Source organism: Coregonus clupeaformis, chromosome 1, assembly GCF_020615455.1.
Source record: "Coregonus clupeaformis isolate EN_2021a chromosome 1, ASM2061545v1, whole genome shotgun sequence".
In the NCBI taxonomy this organism is placed as follows: domain Eukaryota; kingdom Metazoa; phylum Chordata; class Actinopteri; order Salmoniformes; family Salmonidae; genus Coregonus; species Coregonus clupeaformis.
Genome location: NC_059192.1, coordinates 80,220,597 through 80,244,499, shown reverse-complemented (window position 1 = coordinate 80,244,499; position 23,903 = coordinate 80,220,597). Strand labels below are relative to the sequence as shown.

General features: G+C 41.6%; 1 protein-coding gene across 1 annotated transcript; it reads left to right on the top strand.

Moving 5' to 3' along the window:
* Window positions 1-8,900: 8,900 nt before the first annotated feature.
* LOC121584068 (MARVEL domain-containing protein 1-like) lies at window positions 8,901-10,249 on the top strand. The gene has a single exon (XM_041899899.2). It carries the CDS (start codon window positions 9,160-9,162, stop codon window positions 9,646-9,648), a length of 489 nt encoding a protein of 162 aa, XP_041755833.1. The 5' UTR covers window positions 8,901-9,159; the 3' UTR covers window positions 9,649-10,249.
* Window positions 10,250-23,903: the final 13,654 nt, after the last annotated feature.

Here is a 23,903-nt window from a genome sequence, read left to right as displayed (position 1 = left end):
TTCACTTTAGCACTGTGATGTTGCATAATACACACATGACTTTTTTACATTGACTGTATACTAGACCTATCCTGAACTACACAATCTTGTCTTTCACTGTATTTCAGAGTTTTGCAGATGGATGCTGAGGAAATCCTGCATGAATTCATATATATTGATGAGGCAGGGTTCAACCTCACAAAAGCAAGAAGGAGAGGCAGAAATATAATTGGCCACAGGGCTATAATCAATGTCCCAGGGCAACGTGGGGGTAACATCACCCTTTGCGCTGCCATTTCACAGCATGGGGTTCTCCTCCGTCATGCCAAAATGATTCGATATTCAAGACGGTTCTTCCCGCGTTGTCTTGCTAATGAGAATATTGCTTGTGATGTTGATGAAATTCTCTGGCCAGATCCAGCTAGGCGAAGAGATAATGTATAGTATGTTTACTGTAGTATTTTCTGTACAATATTGTCTGTTTTTTTTCAGATTATTTTTTATGTTTGTTGTTATTTACTGTTATTGTAACCTGTACTAGATACAGTATTTTACGTTTGTCTGTTGTTTGCTGAGCTAACAGTGTTATGCACACTACTGTAGTAGCATGAAAACTGGGACATGTTTTGTTGTGATTCTCCATGTTGACATGTTGACTGATTTGGGTATATGGCGAGAAATAAATGATATTTTCCTCAGTCTGCAGCATTGGTCTTGTGTAGTGTTTGTATAGTTGCACTTTCTCTGTGTACTTCATTTACAGTACTCGAATCACTGAGAATTAGACTTGCTGAAAGTGTTTTAGGATAGCAACAGCAGTGTGTAACTGGTTCAAAAAGATTGAAGTCATATGAAATGTGTGTTTCGTATGGTAACAAAATATTGTTTTTATGAAGTCGTGTATAGTTTTGACAAAAGTGTTCCATTTTGCAAATGATCTGAAGTGTTGTGCTACTTTGGTGTAGGCTTGTGCTAATTGTGTGTAGTGTTTTGACAAACCGGGCCCTGTTTTCAAAATTGTGCTTAAACAATTGAAAAAAACTGTAATGGCGCTGCCCATGTTAACACGAGCCCAGTTGGTAGAGCATGGCGTTTGCAACGCCAGGGTTGTGGGTTCGATTCCCACGGGGGGCCAGTATGAAAAAAAAATTGAAAAAAAAAATAAAATAATGTATGCACTCACTAACTGTAAGTCGCTCTGGATAAGAGCGTCTGCTAAATGACTAAAATGTAAATGTAAAATGCTTTTGGCCAATAGAGGACTCCATACAACTCCGTGGCCAGGAGATAGGTTTGGTTAGGTTTAAATTATAAATGAAGCCTAATATGACTTGGATTTAAAGGATAAGCGCCTAGACTGGTGCAAGAAAAACTCTCTTCCCATATTTACACCAATCCAATGTTTTTTTACTTTAGTAGTAGATGTAAGAAGAATTAAGTACCTTTACCTGACAGAAAGAGAGAGGAAAAAACAACTAATTAAGCCATGGCACATTTGACATGTTATGCTTATGTAATATTTAACATGTATCACTGACTAATCCCTTCAAATAGTGTTAATAAAAACAGCTGCATAAAAACATTGTTTCAGAGAGTTGGTTGTTCAGTAAAAAAAAAAAAAAAAAAATGTTTTTGCCACATGCGCCGAATATAACAGGTGTAGACCTTACAGTGAAATGCTTACTTACAAGCCCTTAACCAACAATGCAGTTTTAAGAAGAAAAAAAAGTGTTAAGTAAAAAATAGATAAGTAAAAGATACAAATAACAAATAATTAAAGAGCAGCAGTAAAATAAAAGAACAGTAGGGAGGCTATATACAGGATGTACCAGTACAGAGTCAATGTGCGGGGGCACAGGTTAGTCGAGGTAATTGAGGTAATATGTACATGTGGGTAGAGTTAAAGTGACTATGCATAGATAATAAACAGAGTAGCAGCAGCGTAAAAGAGGAGGTGGGATGGGGGGGGGAAATGCAAATAGTCCGGGTAGCCATGATTAGCTGTTCAGGAGTCTTATGGCTTTTGGGTAGAAGCTGTTAAGAAGCCTTTTGGACCTAGACTTGGCGCTCCGGTACCGCTTGCTGTGCGGTAGCAGAGAGAACAGTCTATGACTAGGGTAGCTGGAGTCTTTGACAATTTTGAGGGCCTTCCTCTGACACTGCCTGGTATAGAGGTCCTGGATGGCAGGAAGCTTGGCCCCAGTGATGTACTGGGCCGTACGCACTACCCTCTGTCGTGCCTTGTGGTCGGAGGCCGAGCAGTTGCCATACCAGGCGGTGATGCAACCAGTCAGGATGCTCTCGATGGTGCATCTGTAGACCTTTTTGAGGATCTGAGGACCCATGCCAAATCTTTTCAGTCTCCTGAGGGGGAATAGGCTTTGTCATGCCCTCTTCACGACTGTCTTGGCGTGTTTGGACCATGATAGTTTGTTGGTGATGTGGACACCAAGGAACTTGAAGCTCTCAACCTGATGACAGTTGTCCACAGACAGAGAATATTCTCTCCACAAACACTTGGGATGCAGGGGCAGAAACTAGATTCAGTGCCACAGGGCACGCACAGCTTTGGATAAACAGCCATCCTTGCCTTCCAGAACTGGAGAGCTGACTCTGTAAACATGCCCCCCTTTACCTCTTCCAGGTATTCCCGCAGCTCACACGGGGGCACTTAATGCCTCAAGGTTGAGAGGGCACGGCACCACATCAGAGAGCTACTGGCTGTGAGTTTGAAGTTGGTCGGTGTCGATTGCGAAAGGCTCCAGCAACTTCACAAGCTGTTCTAGCTTGGACCAGTCACACTGTGCTCGCACTCAAATTTCTTCCCTGTTAGCTCGTGATAGCTTGTTATGGTGATGCCCAAGCAATGCCTATTTGAAACATCAGCATCTATTGGCAGCATTCACCCGCCAGATTCAGAAGCTTGAAAACCCCATTAGAAAAAAGCTTGAAAACCCCATTTAATTTTTGCTGAAAGTTTAGAAGAAAAACAATACAACTAAACATAATTTATGATGGTTTTTATTTTAGTTCATTTTTGAGTCAAAGATAATAGTTTCAATGTATATATACAGTTGTGGTCAAAGGTTTTGAGAATGACACAAGTATTGGTCTTCACAAAGTTTGCTGCTTCAGTGTTTTTAGATATTTTTGTCAGATGTTACTATGGTATACTGAAGTATAATTACAAGCATTCCATAAGTGTCAAAGGCTTTTATTGACAATTACATTAAGTTTATGCAAAGAGTCAATATTTGCAGTGTTGACCCTTCTTTTTCAAGACCTCTGCAATCCGCCCCGGCATGCTGTCAATTAACGTCTGGGCCACATCTTGACAGATGGCAGCCCATTCTTGCATAATCAATGCTTGGAGTTTGTCAGAATTTGTGGGTTTTTGTTTGTCCACCCGCCTCTTGAGGATTGACCAGAAGTTCTCAATGGGATTAAGGTCTGGGGAGTTTCCTGGCCATGGACCCAAAATGTCGATGTTTTGTTCCCCCGAGCCACTTAGTTATCACTTTTGTCTCATGGCAAGGTGCTCCATCATGCTGGAAAAGGCATTGTTCGTCACCAAACTGTTCTTGGATGGTTGGGAGAAGTTGCTCTTGGAGGATGTGTTGGTACCATTCTTTATTCATGGCTGTGTTCTTAGGCAAAATTGTGAGTGAGTCCACTCCCTTGGCTGAGAAGCAACCCCACACATGAATGGTCTCAGGATGCTTTACTGTTGGCATGACACAGGACTGATGGTAGCGCTCACCTTGTCTTCTCCGGACAAGCTTTTTTCCGGATGGCCCAAACAATCGGAAAGGCGATTCATCAGAGAAAATGACTTTACCCGAGTCCTCAGCAGTCCAATCCCTGTACCTTTTGCAGAATATCAGTCTGTCCCTGATGTTTTTCCTGGAGAGAAGTGGCTTCCTCACTGCCCTTCTTGACACCAGGCCATCCTCCAAAAGTATTCGCCTTCTGTGCGTGCAGATGCACTCACACCTGCCTGCTGCCATTTCTGAGCAAGCTCTGCATTGGTGGTGCCCCGATCCCGCAGCTGAATCAACTTTAGGAGACAGTCCTGGCGCTTGCTGGACTTTCTTGGGCGCCCTGAAGCCTTCTTCACAACAATTGAACCTCTCTCCTTGAAGTTCTTGATGATCCGATAAATGATTGATTTAGGTGCAATCTTACTAGCAGCAAAATCCTTTCCTGTGAAGCCCTTTTTGTGCAAAGCAATGATGACGGCACGTGTTTCCTTGCAGGTAACCATAGTTAACAGAGGAAGAACAATGATTTTTACATTTACATTTTAGTCATTTAGCAGACACCCTTATCCAGAGTGACTTACAGTTAGTGAGTGCATACATGTTTTTTCTTTTTTTTTGTACACTTTTTTTTATACTTTTATATTTCAAGCACCACCCTCCTTATACAGCTTCCAGTCTGTTATTCTAACTCAATCACCATGACAGAGTGATCTCCAGCCTTGTCCTCGTCAACACTCTCACCTGTGTTAACGAGAGAATCACTGACATGATGTCAGCTGGTCCTTTTTTGGCAGGGCTGAAATGCAGTGGAAATGTTTTTGGGGGATTAAGTTCATTTTTATGGCCAAAGAGTGACTTTGCAATTAATTGCATTTCATCTGATCACTCTTCATAACATTCTGGAGTATATGCAAATTGCCATCATAAAAACTGAGGCAGCAGACTTTGTGAAAATTAATATTTGTGTCATTCTCAAAACTTTTGACCACGACTGTATATATATATATATATATATATATATATATATATATATATATATAAAAAAATAATTCACTGAATTGTTTTTCCAATTTAGTTTCAGTTTTCGTTTACTATAATAACCTTACTGCCAACAGAGTCAATAGACCGGTAGCTTATGTCAAATATTTGACAGTATGGGTAGGCTACGGTATTGTTGTGCGATAGGAGCCCGACATCATTGCCTATTTAATCTCAGAGCCTATACCAAGGCAGGACGTAGAAACCCAATAATCTATTCATAAACTAAAAATGTGTATTTTGCATGCCGTGGCCTAATGCCAATAGTTCCAAATTATACAACAAATAAAGGGCACCATAAAAGGTGAATGGAGGACGTTTTCAAGGTGGAGTTTTATTGCTCGTTCACGCATCTGATTTATAAAGGGAAATGTGTATGTATGGGCCAAGGCATCATGCCCATAGCACGTCCCCCTTGAGATTTGAACTTTTTTTTATTTAATAAAATGTTGTTTTTCTCTGTAATACCACTAGCCACTTAGCAATTTTATAAAATTGTCTTTAACTAGCCCAGATAGGTTCCCAATCTATCAAGTTAGAGTAGCTAGCTTGTCTAACTATCATAGCTGGCATGCCTGCTGGAAAGGTTGGTAGACTTTAGAAAAGCAAGCAATTACTAAATGTACTGAAAAAGACTAACATTCCTTTTAATCTTTTACCCATATTTTAGCAGAGATGCAGTGAAGCATATTTAACGTTTCTTTGAAAAAAGAACCACCAGTCAGGAGGATACAGACAGCTCAAGATGTACAGTGCATTCAGAAAGTATTCAGACCCCTTCCCCTTTTTTACAGCTTGTTATGTTACAGCCTTATTCTAAAATTGATTAAATAAATGTATTTCCTCATCAATTACATACACAATTTTTCAACAAGATCTCACGGTTTGACCAATTTAACTTCAGATTCCAACGTTTTTCCATGTTTCTCAAAACATCACATTTCGAAGGTGCTCCAAATGTTTTTGCACCCTGAGATGCTCCGCTGCTGTTGCCGGAGCCTCACGGTTGGTTAAGTTTAGGCATTCATTCTGAATGGTTAAGTTAAGAGTTAAAGTTTGGGATAGGGTTAAAACAACAACAAAAAAGGGGCCTCCCGAGTGGCGCAGCGGTCTAAGGCCAGTACTACATCGCAGTGCTAGAGGCGTCACTACAGACCCGGGTTCGACCCTCAGAGCCAGAGCTCATGGCTTACGCCCATCCACCACCCCCGTCCACAATGCCCTAGCAAAACCCAAGCCTACTTGATGTCTCAGCTATATAAAGTGCATGGCTTTAGGGCTATCATTAATCTTTCTCAAAATCTTGCAACTTGTTAATCAACTTCAACACAGCCAGCTATGAAAACCCTTTGTTGTATTAACATTGTCTCAAGTGAATCTTAACTTCCAAAGAAAACTGTTTCAGGAGTGGGAACAGATGTAACACAGCTGAAAGAAGAGAGATTGATGAGGGGCAAAGACATTTTGCAGGTTGTCCTACTTACAAAGCATGTGGAGGTCTGTAATTTTTATCATAGGTACACTTCAACTGTGAGAGACGGAATCTAAAACAAAAATCCATAAAATCACATTGTATGATTTTTAAGTAATTAATTTGCATTTTATTGCATGACATAAGTATTTGATACATCAGAAAAGCAGAACTTAATATTTGGTACAGAAACCTTTGTTTGCAATTACAGAGATCATACGTTTCCTGTAGGTCTTGACCAGGTTTGCACACACTGCAGCAGGGATTTTGGCCCACTCCTCCATACAGACCTTCTCCAGATCTTTCAGGTGTCGGGGCTGTCGCTGGGCAATACGGACTTTCAGCTCCCTCCAAAGATTTTCTATTGGGTTCAGGTCTGGAGACTGGCTAGGCCACTCCAGGACCTTGAGATGCTTCTTACGGAGCCACTCCTTAGTTGCCCTGGCTGTGTGTTTCGGGTCGTTGTCATGCTGGAAGACCCAGCCACGACCCATCTTCAATGCTCTTACTGAGGGAAGGAGGTTGTTGGCCAAGATCTCGCGATACATGGCCCCATCCATCCTCCCCTCAATACAGTGCAGTCGTCCTGTCCACTTTGCAGAAAAGCATCCCCAAAGAATGATGTTTCCACCTCCATGCTTCACAGTTGGGATGGTGTTCTTGGGGTTGTACTCATCCTTCTTCTTCCTCCAAACACGGCGAGTGGAGTTTAGACCAAAAAGCTCAATTTTTGTCTCATCAGACCACATGACCTTCTCCCATTCCTCCTCTGGATCATCCAGATGGTCATTGGCAAACTTCAGACGGGCCTGGACATGCGCTGGCTTGAACAGTGGGACCTTGCGTGTGCTGAAAGATTTTAATCCATGACGGCGTAGTGTGTTACTAATGGTTTTCTTTGAGACTGTGGTCCCAGCTCTCTTCAGGTCATTGACCAGATCCTGCTGTGTAGTTCTGGGCTGATCCCTCACCTTCCTCATGATCATTGATGCTCCACGAGGTGAGATCTTGCATGGAGCCCCAGACCGAGAGTGATTGACCGTCATCTTGAACTTCTTCCATTTTCTAATAATTGCGCCAACAGTTGTTGCCTTCTCACCAAGCTGCTTGCCTATTGTCCTGTAGCCCATCCCAGCCTTGTGCAGGTCTACAATTTTATCCCTGATGTCCTTACACAGCTCTCTGGTCTTGGCCATTGTGGAGAGGTTGGAGTCTGTTTGATTGAGTGTGTGGACAGGTTTATTTTATACAGGTAACGAGTTCAAACAGGTGCAGTTAATACAGGTAATGAGTGGAGAACAGGAGGGCTTCTTAAAGAAAAACGAACAGGTCTGTGAGAGCAGGAATTCTTCCTGGTTGGTAGGTGATCAAATACTTATGTCATGAAATAAAATGCAAATTAATTACTTTAAAATCATACAATGTGATTTTCTTGATTTTTGTTTTAGATTCCGTTTCTCACAGTTGAAGTGTACCTATGATAAGAATTACAGACCTCTACATGCTTTGTAAGTAGGAAAACCTGCAAAATCGGCAGTGTATCAAATACTTGTTCTCCCCACTGTATCTACCTCAATTATCTCGTACCCCTGCACATCGACTCGGTACCCGTGTATATAGCCAAGTTATCGTTACTCATTGTGTATTTATTATTAAGTTTTACTTTTCTATTATTCCTCTATTTTCTCTCTCTCTCTGCATTGTTGGGAAGGGCTGTAAGAAAGCATTTCACTGTTGGTCTACACTTGTTGTTTAGGAGGCATGTGACAAATAAGATTTGATTGTTGTTGCATTGTCTAGAATGAACCTTCAAGTAAGCATTTAGTTGGACAGTGTATACCATATGTATCCTGTACATAAGACTTGAAACTGGGTAATTACATTTTACATTTTAGTCATTTAGCAGACGCTCTTATCCAGAGCGACTTACAGTTAGTGAGTGCATACATTTTTCATACTGGCCCCCGTGGGAAACGAACCCACAACCCTGCTGTTGCAAGCGCTATGCTCTACCAACTGAGCTACAGGGGACTTTAAATTCCTATTTTCCCTAACTCCTAACCCTAAACATAACCCTAACCTTAACCTGGAACTCTAACCCTAACCCTAATTGTAACCCTAACCCCTAAATTTAAATTAGCCTTTGTCCCCACGAGGGAGAATTTTCCTTGTTTTACTATCCTTGTGGGGACTTTTGGAGGTTTTAGGTCCCCACAAGGATGGAAAAAAAGGGAGAGCAAGAAGTAGTATTCCATATTACAAGCAGCTCTATGGCGACTTGAACCTGTTATGTTAAAACAAAAAAATGCCCAATACCATCATGCACTGAGGATGAAACACTTGAACACGTATTATTAGAATGTAGAATAACGATGGAAATCTGGGAACTAATGCAAGATATTGGAGTCAATATTAAAGTCGAACCAAATTCCATACTGTATGGGAAAATCGATGGAACACTGAAATAAATCTATAAAGACCTATTTCGCCTCATCATGTTTATAGTGAACGCACAACTATGGAAAACCCGGTGCCGAATGACACACACACACACACATGCAGACACACAGACAAGATAGAAGGCAGAGAGAGGGAGGCGGAGCAGCCTTTGAATTTCAGTCCGTCCCCCTGTCTCCCTCCCCAACCCCTGGGTGAGAGGGGAGTGCTGTAGCCCCCCAAAGGAAACGGAAGAGACGAAACACACACAACTCTCATTTTAAAACCCCGGGGCTGTGCAGAAGAAAAGACAACTTTCTGACAAACTTTACACTTCTAACCACCTATTTAGCACTCCACCCTCCCTTTTGCTTTGTCGTTTTTTTGTTGCTGTTTTTCTTTTAATTCTGTGGCAGATTGAAAGCCCACGCCCTGCGCAGTAGCTAAAAGGACCCAGTGTTCGCCGGAGCAGAGATGCCCCCCCAGCCGGAGGTGAACAAACATTTCTGGGACTTCCTAAAGAGTTTTCTCGGCATCATCCGAATCCTCCAAATCCTATTTGGAGCAGGACTATGGGTCACAATCGCCGCCAACAAATACGAAGGCGCCATCCACTTCGTCCTGTTCGTGGCCGTGCTCTTCTGGCTCCTCACCCTCACCGCCTTTTTTATCACCCTCCTGGACAAGCAGGACCTTGTCCCCATTTTGGGAGGGGACCGGTGGTTGCTTAGCAACTTGGTTCACGACATCGCTGCGGCGGTGCTGTATCTACCGGCGATCGGCGTCATGATCTACAAGACAGAACGGTACGAGTACTGCAACCTGGAGCAATACAAGCACTACTGCCTGTATAAAGTATACCTGGCTGCCGCAGTGTTCGCATGTCTGGGCGCTGTGGTGTATCTTGTCTCGTCGGTGTATGTGGGCTGTAGGAAGTGCCGGGGAGAGCAGACCGTGGTTTGAGAGAGAGAGAGAGGGGAGGACAGGGGAACAAAGAAGTAAGGGATCGGTTGGAGGACTGGGGGAGGGAGGAAAGAGCTCTCCCGGGATAGGGGAGAGGAGAGGGGGTATTTTCTGTCCCCCAAAGCAGAGAGGGTGTCTTCTTGGCTCAAACTCCTACAGGTTTGTCCATATTTTGTTCAGTAATGTAATGTCAGTATCGTTTCAGTAGCTTATCAACGTAGGCTACGATACTTTTTTGGTACGCCTACTACAGTGTTTTTGTTTTGACTGACAACAACATTCTGAAACTCTGAGCATTCCAGTCAGGACATTGACGTTTTATCGATGCCTTTAAAAGCACACCTCCTATGCTTTGCAGCCTACAACAAGCTGTAATAGCAGGGACATGATATGACATGCCTTTGATATGAAAATAACTACACCATATTTGTTGCCAATGTTTTTTTTTTGTATCCTTTTAGCAAGAAAAAACACGTCTATATCAAAAACAAAACCAAGTCTGTTCCAATTATTCCTGAAGTGTCCTTCATGTTAAAACCAAATGTTGATGAATTAAAACCAATGTCACTGAATACCAAAGACATGGTTCTCTTCTTTGGTAATAACACCTTCTGCATGTAGGGCCAGATATAATTTACAGAAGTAGCCTATTGCTAGCACTATTATTATCATTATTTTTGCAGTAATAGGCCTAAGCCTGTTTGTTTTCATTAATAACTATTTTCAGAGTTATTTCAAATCTGAAAAGTATACCTCTGCAGACTGTGTGTGTTTGCACCTGTTTGTGAATGTGTGTGTGGGTTCGTGTGCAGATTATGGTGTCGGTGGCTTTCCAAAACCAGAGCCCGTTTGGGGCTGGGAGCTACATCCTGTCTGAGACAAACATGCTTAATCAATCAGCAGGGGTCTCTGGGATGCCACATGAAAGACATGGAAGAGTGTGTGCTTTTACTCTTTAATCTCTGTGACTGGAACTGTGTGTGTGTGGGTACGTATTTATGTGATTATTGTTATAATAATAATAATAATATGCCATTTAGCAGACGCTTTTATCCAAAGCGACTTACAGTCATGTGTGCATACATTTTTTACATATGGGTGGTCCCGGGATCGAACCCACTACCCTGGCGTTAGAAGCGCCATGCTCTACCAATTGAGCTACAGAGGACCACTATATATATCTGAGTATATCTGAGTTATATCTGAGTTAGTGTGTGTGTGTGAGAGAGAGAGAGAGAGAGAGAAGAGAGAGAGAGAGAGAGAGAGAGAGAGAGAGAGAGAGAGAGAGAGAGAGAGAGAGAGAGAGAGAGAGAGAGAGAAGAGTGATAGAAGAGAGAGAGAGAGAGAAGAGTGATAGAAGAGAGAGAGAGTATTAGTGGTCTATTCCCGGCAAACATTTCCTGCTAACTTAGAGGGAAAAAATAAAACCATGCTTGTCATAACAAGGACAACAGAGTTGGAATAAGCAGAAATAAATCCAGCTACAGAGTGTATGACAGCCTAAACCTAGCGATGTGAAAATGAAGGAAGAGATGTGAAAATGTTGGGACAGGACCCATGTTCTATGCTGAGCCAGAGACATGAAGCAAGGGGGGGAGGACACAAGCATTGTGAAAATGTTGGGACAGGACCCATGTTCTGTGCTGAGCCCTGAGTAGACTGGAGGACACAAAACACAAGATGGAATGGTGAGGCTAATGCTGAACAGATGCACTGCAGGGATAGACTGTAAATCTACCACAGTGTGTGTGAGTCATAAGTGATGGATCTGAAGCACAGTCCAAGCAAACAACTCGTATAGAAACAAAGAAGAACCCTCCTTCTCAATAAGACCTGCTAACTCTAGGCCTCCCTAATGCACAACTTCAATTAGTGACAAATACTTTTCTTATGCTCCATCACAATGACCCTCTTCCCAAAATGATAGTTATTTACAGCTGATTTGTTTGTGGGGAAACTGACAGCATTGCTTGGGTTGCATTAAGGCGTTGTCGTTTTTTTTTATTTCTCTAATTTTCAAGTGTTCTCTCGTCAGAACCAGATATTTTGACTCAGCCATGTATGGACTGACTGCAAGTGCAAGACGCTGTGCCTAAGAGCGTCTGCTAAGGAACTAAATGTAATGTGTGTCGGTGCTGCTGCTGATGTGGCCGGTGACACTTTGCTTCTTGAAAGTCCAATATATTGAAAACTTGATTGCTGACATGCAAAACATATTGGGACTGTATCAACAGTGGACTAATGAAAAAAAATACAAAAATATAGTTTTAAAGTGTATTTTCCCTCTAAGAACATGGGTGGGAGAGAGAGTGGCATTGGACAGATGTGAGATGGTGTTTTCCTGAGATGGTGTTTTCCTGAGATGGTGTTTTCCGTCTTAGCTAAGCCAGAAAGAAAGGGAGAAAGAGGAGGGATGCAAGAGGGACAGAGTGTGAGGGAAATAGAAATAGAAAGAGAGAATGAGCGAGAGAGTGTGACAGAGAGAAACCCTGGGAAAAGGACACTTCAACACATATAAATCCAGGCGGATGTTTGTGCCAGCCCAGTGATATTTACTCTTCAACCAGAGAGACATTTCCTGCATGGACTCAAACTGGACTGGACTAGACTGGGACAGACCATCTACCACGTCAATGGCCTTTCACTCTCTCTCAACTATGATTCACACTATAACTACATCACTGGCAGGCTTTCTTCAAGAACATGAACAAAGTGCCATCTGTCTCTCTCTGTTTGGGCATTTCTGGGCCCGTATTCACAAAGCGTACCCAGAGTAGGAGTACTGATCTAGGATCAGTTTTGCACTTTTTATTGAACAAGGGATGCATTATAAATATGGGCCCTGATCCTAGATCAGCACTACTACTCTGAGACACTTTCTGAATTCTGGCCCTGGTACTGTGTTCCCAAAACCTTGTTCATCTTGCAGCCATCATAACCTACATCTATGTTACTTAACAGGTGTGGTTATTACACAGGCATAGGCCTTAAGCCCATAGTTAATTTCCCCCTTGTTGGAACAGTAGCCATTCTAGTCGCTGCTTGAATAAACATGGTCTATTCAGGACTCTCTTTCTCTAATGTTTTGACCAAAAAAGTATTCCACTAAAAGTAAAAACCACTAGAGCATCAAACAGGCTGTGATGAGTGACAGTTTGCCAGTTTGCTTCTGCTAATAGTTAGCACATCTGTAGCCTGTATGCCAATCTTTTTCTGCTAATAGTTAGCACATTCCTAGCCTGGATTCCAGTCTGTTTCTCCTAATAGTTAGCATATCCCTAGCCTGATAGCCAGTCTGTTTCTGCTAATAGTTAGCCTATCCCTAGCCTGGATGCCAGTCTGTTTCTACTAATAGTTAGCATTTGCCTAGCCTGGTGCCATTCTGTTTTTGCTAAAAGTTAGAATTTCCCTAGCCTGGATGCCAGTGTTTCTGCTTTAGCCCACTCTTCCGTCATTGTCATTTTTGAATAGAGGGCTATAGAGCTGGCTTAAGCAGAACCTAACATGCATTCAGGCTATTTCCCTCTTTTCCCTCCCCTCTTCCATGTCTGAGTGTGTCTTTAATGTCAGCCTCTAAATAAAGCAGCCAAAGTGAACAATCTGTAGTGATCTTATGATATTGGATGCTGTAGCCCAGAAGGAGCCAATTAACCATGATGTAGACTTGCTAAGTACCCATAATACTGTAATATCTCTCTCACTCCCATTTTGCTACTCCCTCCCTCTCTCCCTTCCTCTGTCAGTGGGTCACTGTAGTCACTTATAAGGGCCTGGATTTGTGGCAGAGGCCTGATCCAGTTTTGATTAAATATTTTACCTGGTCACAGGTAAGGAGCAGACAATGTATCAAACATACTGTACCACATGTTTAATACTCTCATTATCACATTTCTCATTCGATTTTACCATGATTTTCATCAATTAAAAGAGCAACAGAGTGTATTTAGTCATTCATATAAAGTGTGTCCCTTCATTTTAAAATCCTTCATTTTTCCCACTTCACTAAATATGACAAGAAATGACATATATAGTTAGTTGAAAAAATACTCAGATAGATTTTAAGTACAGTAAATGTATTGCTTGTTTAATTAAAACACCTCAATGTGTGTCAATGTTGATATTTGACCTTTGACTCCCTGGAACTGTACATGACCACTCCACACCATGGCGACTGCTGCCAGGAGACAGTCAGCGATCAACATCAAGTTCAGGTTCAAAGCCACTTCAGCAGCTGGAAAGGGAAAAGGAATTGATTTAAAGGGTATTTGCCTACTCTACTATTAGTACTTCTTCAATGCAAAAGGGATTGAAATTAGATATGCATATAACACAATATCTACAGTTGTTGGCTAAATATTTATGAAGACGTGGCTGCTGTTGGAGTTCAGGCTGCAGGACTGGTCCTCACGGAGACCCACAAAGGAGGCCTTCTCCACAGCCACTGTCATGCTGGTCTCATTGCAGACCACACTCGCTCTGCCAACATTCACTAAAATTAGGACATGAGAGGATGCTATGCTTGTCAGAGAGTAGAGATCTGCTGGGGCAGTTTAACATTACACAGATTCACAAACCAGATTTACTAAGCATTGCGTTTGCACCAGTTTTTCTCATCAGGCCTACCACCTGTAGTAGGGAGCTTTTTTGTTTGGGGATTGGGTAATAGCAGGTTCCGTTGCATGAGGAGAGGGTGCACAGCCCTGAAAAAAACAATTGAAACAGGTGCAACCGATGGTTTAAATTGTCAAAAGAACACTTCCTGATTTATTTACAATTTATATTCAATTAATTCTACAAAATAAATATGTATTATTTACAATAAGTAGGAAATGGAAGACATTAGAATTCTGTGGTTCTTTTACGGACCTGATAACAGAATGATCAGGAACACTGTTTTTTTCCCATGGCTGCACACTATGCAGAGTAAGGGGGAAACAATGTATCAAACGCAAAGCTGCTATACTGGACAAAAGGGCAATTTCACCAAAATCAACATTTGAGTTGTTATTATATTTGGGTTGTGTTATGATGAGTTTCTAGGGTATCAAGTGATTACGAATGTAAGGATGTACTTAGTTCATATAAGATATTTAATATGGTACCATGGTTAGTTATAGCAGACGAAGGACATAGCCCTGCCTCTGTCATCTTCCAACCTCCAGAACAAAGATCCACTCTCTCTCTATATAAACTCTGTTACAAGTCTCTCCACGAACATCTGGTAAACCTCCATGGGCACTCCCATTCTTTGATGTTATTACTCTTTACCCCCAAGTCATATATCCTGTCCATCAATCATTTCTAAGATCAACATCAGTAATCTCCTTTGACATAACGGAATGTAAACTCTGTGGCAGCAAACCACTTATCTACTAAGTCTCCCCTGGTCCACACAATACTATGACCATGACATCATTACAGGTTGTTAAGTATTTAGTGATGTCTTACACATTTTGATGTCTTACACATTTTCAGTCTCATTTTATGATTTTGTGTTTCCCGAAGCTAGCCTCTGCCAAGCCCCAACAACCATATGTTTCGGTTTTCAGGGGAAATGGAAAGAGAGCCTGTGACGCGACTTCTGCTTTTGGACGTTAACAAGACGACACTCCATCTTAACTCCTCCTCCACATTTACTGGATTGGTTGAACAGTGCAGAAGAGAACCTCCCCCAACAGTTTTTTTCTTCTCGTCAAGACCAGTATGTAGGGGAACTAGTTTCAGGTGTTTATTTTATGCCTGCTATGTTAGGTTACCCGAAGCTTACTCCCCGGTCCCCATACTATGTACTAGCGGCCGCGCTAGACAATCGCGTCATCATAGATGACATCTCACTACCAGAGATGGACAGTGAGCTTTGGGAAAAGTTGGATTACAATGGTTCACATATTTTACAACCTGAGTGGACTGGCAAGGTGTTCCAGATAATAGATATAGTGCCTTCAGAAAGTATTCACAACCCTTGACTTTTTCCACATCATGTTGTTACAAAGTGGTATTCAAATGTCTTTTTTTTCAATGATCTACACAAAATAGAAAATGTATTAGGTAAGTATTCAAGTTCTTCAAGCTCTGAAAACCATTTTCAGGTCTTAACATAGATTTTCAAACAGATTTAAGTCAAAACTGTAAGTCGGCAACTCAGTAACATTCACTGTCTTCTTGGTAATCAACTCCAGTGTAGATTTGGCCTTGTGTTTTAGGTTATTGTCCTGCTGAAAGGTGAATTCATCTCCCAGTGTCTGGTGGAAAGCAGACTGAACCAGGTTTTCCTCTACGATTTTGCCTCTGCTTAACTCTATTCAGTTTCTTTTTTATCCTGAAAAACTCCACAGTCCTTAACGATTACAAGCATACCCATAACATAATGCAGCCACCACTATGCTTGAAAATATGGAGAGTGGTACCCCAAACATAACACGTCTTTGCAGTATTACTTTAGTGCCTTGTTGCAAACAGGATGCATGTTTTGGAATATTTTTATTCCGTACAGGCTTCCTTCTTTTCACTCTCTCATTTAGTTTAGTATTGTGAATTAACTACAATGTTGTTGATCAATCCTCAGTTTTCTCCTATCACAGCCATTAAACTCTGTAACTGTTTTAAAGTCACCATTAGCCTCATGGTGAAATCCCTGAGCGGTTTCCTTCTTCTCCGGCAACTGAGTTAGGAAGGATGTTTGTATCTTTGTAGTGACTGTATGTATTTATACAACATCCAAATTATACAGTAAGTAATAACTTCACCATGCTCAAAGGGATATTCAATGTCTGCTTTTTTACTTTTTTTATTCTACCAATAGGTAGAAGGCATTGGAAAACCTCCCTGGTCTTTGTGGTTGAATCTGTGTTTGAAATTCACTGCTCGATTGAGGGGCCTTACAGATAATTGTATTTGTGGGGTGAAGAAATAAGGTAGTGATTCAGAAATCATGTTAAACACTATTATTGCACTCAGAGTGAGTCCATGCGACTTATTATGTGATTTGTTAAGCACATTTTTACTCCTGAACTTATTTAGGCGTGATAGAAGAATTTAGAAGTGACTAATTATTACACTCCGAAAACGGTGTGAAATGTGTTGGAATCATAAAACTGTAAACTAGTAGTGTGTGTGCGTAGGACAAAGTTAAGATTAGGACATTGTGTTACTGTTTAGCAATATGAGTAGGAGGTAGGCCAGACAATGAAGGAGAACTGTCTACAGACAACTTGTGATAAAAAATTTACCAGACGCTCTTATCCAGAGCCACTTACAGTTAGTGAGTGCATACATAATTATTTTTTTAATACTTGCCCCGCGTGGGAGTCGAACCCACAACCCTGGCGTTGTAAACGCCATGCTCTACCAACTGAGCTACATCCCTGCCGGCCATTCCCTCCCCTACCCTGGATGACTCTGAGCCAATTGTGCGCCGGCCCATGGGTCTCCCGGTCGCGGCCGGCTACAACAGGATTCGAACCAGGATCTCTAGTGGCACAGCTAGCCCTGCGATGCAGTGCCTTAGACCACTGCGCCACTCGGGAGGTATAATGGTGAAACTAATAACAGGAAGTAGGCCTCCCAACCCAAGGAGGGAGAAAACCATTAGGCTTGGAGGAGATTAGGGAACATGTTGCAGAATATGACAATGATTTTTATGTGTACAATGGGAAAATACAGCCCGCCTAAAGTGGGGTGGGATTATTTTACTGATGACGTGTGTGTATAAAAATGAATGTGCTCCCATTCAAGGGCAGAACGTTCTCATGAATAAAACCTGATGATTGTATGCTGGTTTACTTGGTCTGATTATTAGAGATTTACAACCTCTGGGATACAGACTGAGTAATAAGTTCATTTTTTAAACATTGAGATAGAAATTCTCGTAACAGCTTGCCATAACAATGGGGTTGAATACTTATTGACTAAATTAAGACATTTCAGCTTTTCTTTTTTAATGAATTGGAAAATGTTTTGAAAAACATAATTCCACTTTGGAATTATGTGGCATTGTGTGTAGGCCAGTGACAAAACACATTAATTTAATCCATTTTAAATTCAGCCTGTAAAACAACAAAATGTGGACAAAGTCAAGGGGTGTGAATACTTTCTGAAGGCACTGTATGCCTTTGGTGATAGCATTCGTTTTTCAGAAAAAAACACAGACCAGGGATGTTTAATATGTGGGGTACGTCAATTAGCGTTCAACGACTAAGAGCCAGTGCACTAAATAAACCTGCATGTCATTCGAAGGCGTGAAAAAGGCTATGATACAGCATGGTAGCGTCGTTTGTTATCCAGATTAGCATCTAAATTCAAATTACCTTTGAGTGTAATGCAGTTGATTGGTGACAATGACATGAACATATATTCAGCATGACATTCAGACGAGCATTAAACTTTGATTACAACCCATAAGTAATGTGAAGTACACCCATAAGCAATATATTTAGACAATATATTTAGACTACTTTAGCTGAGCTTGCAAGCCAGCTAACCAAGCCCTCTGGGAAGGGAATTGCACACCGGGAATTATAGTATGCTGTAGACTAGGGCAAAATAGAGGTTGAGTTCCTGCCCGACTACATTGCAGACACATGCCAGATCTTATAACGCCTGGATAGGTATTTAACATATGAGCTAACCACATTTTTACATTTACATTTTAGCAGACGCTCTTATCCAGAGCAACTTACAGTTAGTGAGTGCATACATTATTTTTATAATACTGTCCCCCTGTGGGAATCAAACCCACAACCCTGGCGTTGCAAACACCATGCCCTACCAACTGAGCTACATCCCTGCCGGCCATTTCCTCCCCTACCCTGGACCAATAGTGCGCCGCCCCATGGGTCTCCCGGTCACGGCCGGCTACAACAGAGCCTGGATTTGAACCAGGATCTCTAGTGGCACAGCTAGCACTGCACTGCAGTGCCTTAGACCACTGCGCCACTCGGGAGGTTATATCAACCACATCGTATGATATAGCAATTTGATGCCCGACTGCACAGTTAATGACGTGGCACGCAACCATTGGTTGATGCAATGCAACACCTTCACATCTATGGGCAGGAACTCGACCAGAGGCTTTAAAAATGACTCACGTGAACAATCGTGCAGTATGACTGAACCCCCCCGATAAAAAACCAACATTATGATCAAATATTACAGTATTGCAAATACAGTAACAGCATGATAACTGGTTTTATTGTTATGGAATTTTCCTTTAAATACCAGAAAATAGCTGGATTATCAGTGGTATTGATTCTGTAGTTGCAATTTAGCCTGGTGAATCCAGAATGAACACCCCAGGATGATAATGAGGATGATGATGATGATGATGATGATAGTAATAATAATTGTATTAAAATAACGTTACAGTTACGTTTACTGAAATGTTTATTGATGTTTAACTCACTTCACTCAACTGTCTTGCAATGTCAGAGGACTGTAATTGTGCTTTCTGCCATACGGGGTTCTGCACGTGCTGCATCACAGGAAACAGAAAGTTAACTTTTCCAGATACGTTGATAGTAAAACTATTGATTTGAATTGTATTGTATTGACGTTTAATATTCATATAGTATTGAAAATGCTGATTCTTGAATTGAATATGAATATGATTGTATATTTGATAGATTATTTAGAGGGATCGTTTCTGCCTCCCTAGTGCCGGTATCAAGACTGAACTTATTGTAAGGATGATGATTATGATGATGATGAAGTCTTACCTTCAGTTATATATCACAGCTGATGTCTCTTCATCAACTGTCTTATTCTGTCACTCTCTCTTCTCTGTCTTTGTTCATGGATCACTCTCTCTGTCGTCTCATTCCGTCTTTCCGTGCCTCTGTATCTATACCACTGTCAGTGTCTATCTCTGTCTCTCTGTCTCAGACCAGCTCTGTCATTTATCTGTCTGGAGAAAGAAGCTCCTCTCTTAAAACCCAGTGGTCAGATACCAGTTTGTTCACATGCCATTTATCTCCCATGAGCATTATACTGTGTGTGAAGTCAGGTGTGAAGTCAGTGATATTCAGTGCATGTGTTTCTGTGTGTGTGTGTGTTTCTGTTGGTACATGTGTGATGGAGTGTGAATGATCCTTGCCTCACACAAACACAGAATGTTAAAGGTTTTAATCAATTACGATCAGTCACTGTCCATTGTGAGCATTGTTCAAAGTTGATAACGCATCATATATGGGCTTCGACCTTTATTGGAATGGGGCCGTGCAGCAGGTACTCTATATATGGACATAGGGCCGTGACACAGCCACCTCGCACACCTGCACAGTGATGTGTAACTTCAAACACATTTTTTGTCCGAAAATGCTAACATTAGCATTTGGCAATGACTTGTCAACCAAAACCAAAGTGTGGATTGCTGTTAAGGTTACAGTAAAAGTGCAGCCAAACAAAGCAAAGTGTGAAAATAGTTTGCGGTCAAAGGACTGAAGCGCTGGAAGTATTTCATAAAGGTTATACATCTAACATTTCTACCTGCAAATACCTCTAAATGACAATCACATATCAGTTAGTCTCGGAAATCCCAGACCTAGGGCAACAGCACTAGAGGGTGCGTGGGCCCGCCGCGTCGCTTTCTGTATTATCTAGCAAGCGGAACACATACGTTGGGATCATGTGAGAATTTCTTGGCCACTTCGAAAGGGCAGAAATAAATGCTCTTCAGACAGACAACTCCCCCAACAACAAGTGTGAGTAGGCAGGGGTTAAAATGCGGGCGGGAAATGCGGTTGTGGAAAATAATCCCCTTGAAAACATCAGAGGCAGACACAATGCGGACGCAGATAGCTAGGCAAATTTCTGCCACTGACAGTCAGTGGTTGTAAGCTTGTTACGCTAATATTAGCTGTCATGGCGTATGAAAACTACTCACTTGCAAAATACACTCATTGAAAATATCCTCCATGAGCTTCATCTAGCTATCTACCGATTTTGTGTTCGGTGAGGATGTTCACTCCAGGGCGTATCAATCTCTGGACCCAATATAGGCAACTCGTCTGCCTAGAGAGACAACATATCAATAGTAATGGTGGAATAAAAATCCACTAATGAAAAACTTTCTGGTTGTGTGTAGGCTACATCTCCCTGCTGTTATGATTAGTTTGTGTTCACTAGGTTGAGAACATTAGTAAAACAATCACAATTCAACACTTACTCACATCCTTGCAACAGTTACTTTACAGTTGTTTAATATAATGTTCAATATATTTCGTTAAACATCCTGTGTTGAGTGCTTAGTCTTTTACCATTGGTATGTTCTAGGAGCATCAGGTAGCCTACTGCTGAGATGTCTACCCTCTTTTTGTGAGAAATTACACTGGTCACTCAAAACATTGATAAAGTATTTATAAAGTATAAATAGCCCTCATTTTAGATTAGGGACTGCAAAAGCACTTTACTAATGATTAGTAAATTGCTTATAAGGACCTATATTAAACATCTAATGAATTATATTTTAATCCTTAATACATCATTTAAAGTTGTTTATAAATGTGTGAATAACAAGCTTACTAACATTTACAAACATAGGAGTAATGATTAATACATGTTTGTAAATGCTTTATAAATGGTTTATTACTGAACATTATTGTAAAGTGTTACCCACCCAGGGTAAACAACGATCAGAGCAGAGGAAAGTGTGAAAAATCATGTCAACGTTTCTTGTCATGTCTCTCTCTCTCTCTCTCTCTCTCTCTCTCTCTCTCTCTCTCTCTCTCTCTCTCTCTCTCTCTCTCTCTCTCTCTCTCTCTCTCTCTCTCTCTCTCTCTCTCTCTCTCTCTCTCTCTCTCTCTCTCTCTCTCTCTCTCTCTCTCTCTCTGTCTCTCTCTTTCACTGTTAACCAGATTAAGTTTGGCAGTGTCTCTCCTCCAGTCTGTAAAACATTCCTAACATCTGTTGGGGCTGGCTGGCAGGCAGTCATGGAGGAGGAGGAAGCTGTGGTATTTCCAAGCTTTCTATAAATAGCCCATATGCCACAGTCAGTCAGCCAGTCATCCAGTCAGTCAGTCTCAGTCGGTCAGTCACTAACCTCTATCACTTCACACAATGGAACCATTCACATGCCCCAAGGCACAGATCTAGGATCAGTTTCTGATCAGCGTCTAGAGGCAACTTCATCCTACTCCCCAATCCCCCACCCATTCAGCTCGACAAGACAGGGTGTGATGACGTCACTTGTGATTTCATTTCCCATTGGACCTGACTGTAAGGTTTATTAATATGTAGTCATAGTTTGACTAACTGGTACACGTTGGATTATGTCTTTCAGAGGAACCCACAACCCAGTCTCTTTTCTCTTTCTCTCTTTTCTACTCTACTTCTCCATTCTCTCTCTTTCTACCTCTCACACTCTGTGTATCAAACATGTACACAGTGGTGGAAAAAGTACCCAATTGTCATATTTGAGTAAAAGTAAAGATACCTTAATAGAAAATGATTCAAGTAAAAGTGAAAGTCACCCAGTAAAATACTACTTGAGTAAAAGTCTAAAAGTATTTGGTTTTAAATGTACTTAAGTATCAAAAGTAAATGTAATTGCTAAAATATACTTAAGTATCAAATGTAAAAGTATTTTCTTTAAAAATTAATTATATTAAGCAAACCAGACGGAACAATTTTCATGTTTTATTTTATTTACAGATAGCCAGGGGCACACTCCAACACTGAGACATCATCTACAAACTAAGCATGTGTGTTTAGTGAGTCCGCCAGATCAGAGGCAGTAGAGATGACCAGGGATGTTCTCTTGATAAGTGTCGTGAATTGGACAATTTTCCTGTCCTGCTAAGTATTCCCCTCCACTTGTTAAGGTTAGTATTCAGAGAGGGGAAGCTGATTCTAGATATGTGCCTAATGGCAACTTCTAGTCATTATTGAACATAATGTCCTAGCAGAAAGAGACACTGAATTGAGCACATGCAGTCCTCTCTGGCCATGACAGCTTTGGTTCGCAAAGTGGTCTTTCTAGAGATACTGTACTGCCACCTAGAGGCAGGCATTGAAAAGTGATACAAGGTTTGCGTTCCAATAATCTCTCCTTCCTCCTAAAGTGTACACTTGTTCACAACTCCCCACAAATTTAGAAGTATTGGATTGGTGTTTTTTAAAAATATGTTTTTTTATTGAACATCAAAAAATACAATCTACTTGCAGTGAAGCCGCTTAACATCCACATTACATCCAGTCATCCAACAGACTCCCATCCAGAGGGACCCACAGAAGCAACCAGGGTCAACGCCCCGCTCAAGGGCACTTTGACAGATCCTACACAAGGACAAAAACCATGTGTGTCCGTGCATGTGCGCGCGTCTGAACGCGAGTGTGTGTACATGCATGTGCACACGCACACAAACACCTGCACGGCATCAGCCCCAGGCAAACAGGCACCAGATGCAACAACGCTGCCGCTCAGCATCACCCAAACATATATAGATATATTTTTTGGGGACTATAATTTTGACTATTGTCTTTGACCGTCATTCTATCCCCCGCCCAGCAAACTCCACTCCCACTTCTCTCCAATTCCACATCCCAACCCACAGCTTCCCTCAGCCCATCCCACCTATCTCTGCTGGCCAGCCTCTTCGGATTTCTACGCGCCATATATCTTTCAACTATGCTGTGATGTTTAACATACAATTTGAATCTATCTAATCGAATAGAATCCACAGATTGCGAGATGAAGATAAATACTTTTACTAAGATAATTAGTATATTAGTAATTGACTGATCAGGTCTTTGGATATTGGATTGGTGTTAGCATGGGCTAAAGGGAGTTTCCATATACCAATCATTTCCATTCAAAACCTATTCCCCCTCAGGAGACTGAAAAGATTTGGCATGGGTCCTCAGATCCTCAAAGAGTTCTACTGCTGCACCATCGAGAGCATCTTGACTGGTTGCATCACCGCCTGGTATGGCAACTGCTCGGCCTCCGACCACAAGGCACTACAGAGGGTAGTGCGTACGGCGCAGTACATCACTGGGGCCAAGCTTCCTGCCATCCAGGACCTCTATACCAGGCGGTGTCAGAGGAAGGCCCTAAAAATCGTCAAAGACTCCAGCCACCCTAGTCATAGACTGTTCTCTCTGCTACCGCACAGCAAGCGGTACCGGAGCGCCAATTCTAGGTCCAAAAGGCTTGTTAACAGCTTATACCCAAAAGCCATAAGACTCCTGAACAGCTAATCATGGCTATCCGGACTATTTGCATTGTCCCCCCCCTTTTACGCTGCTGCTACTCTGTTTAT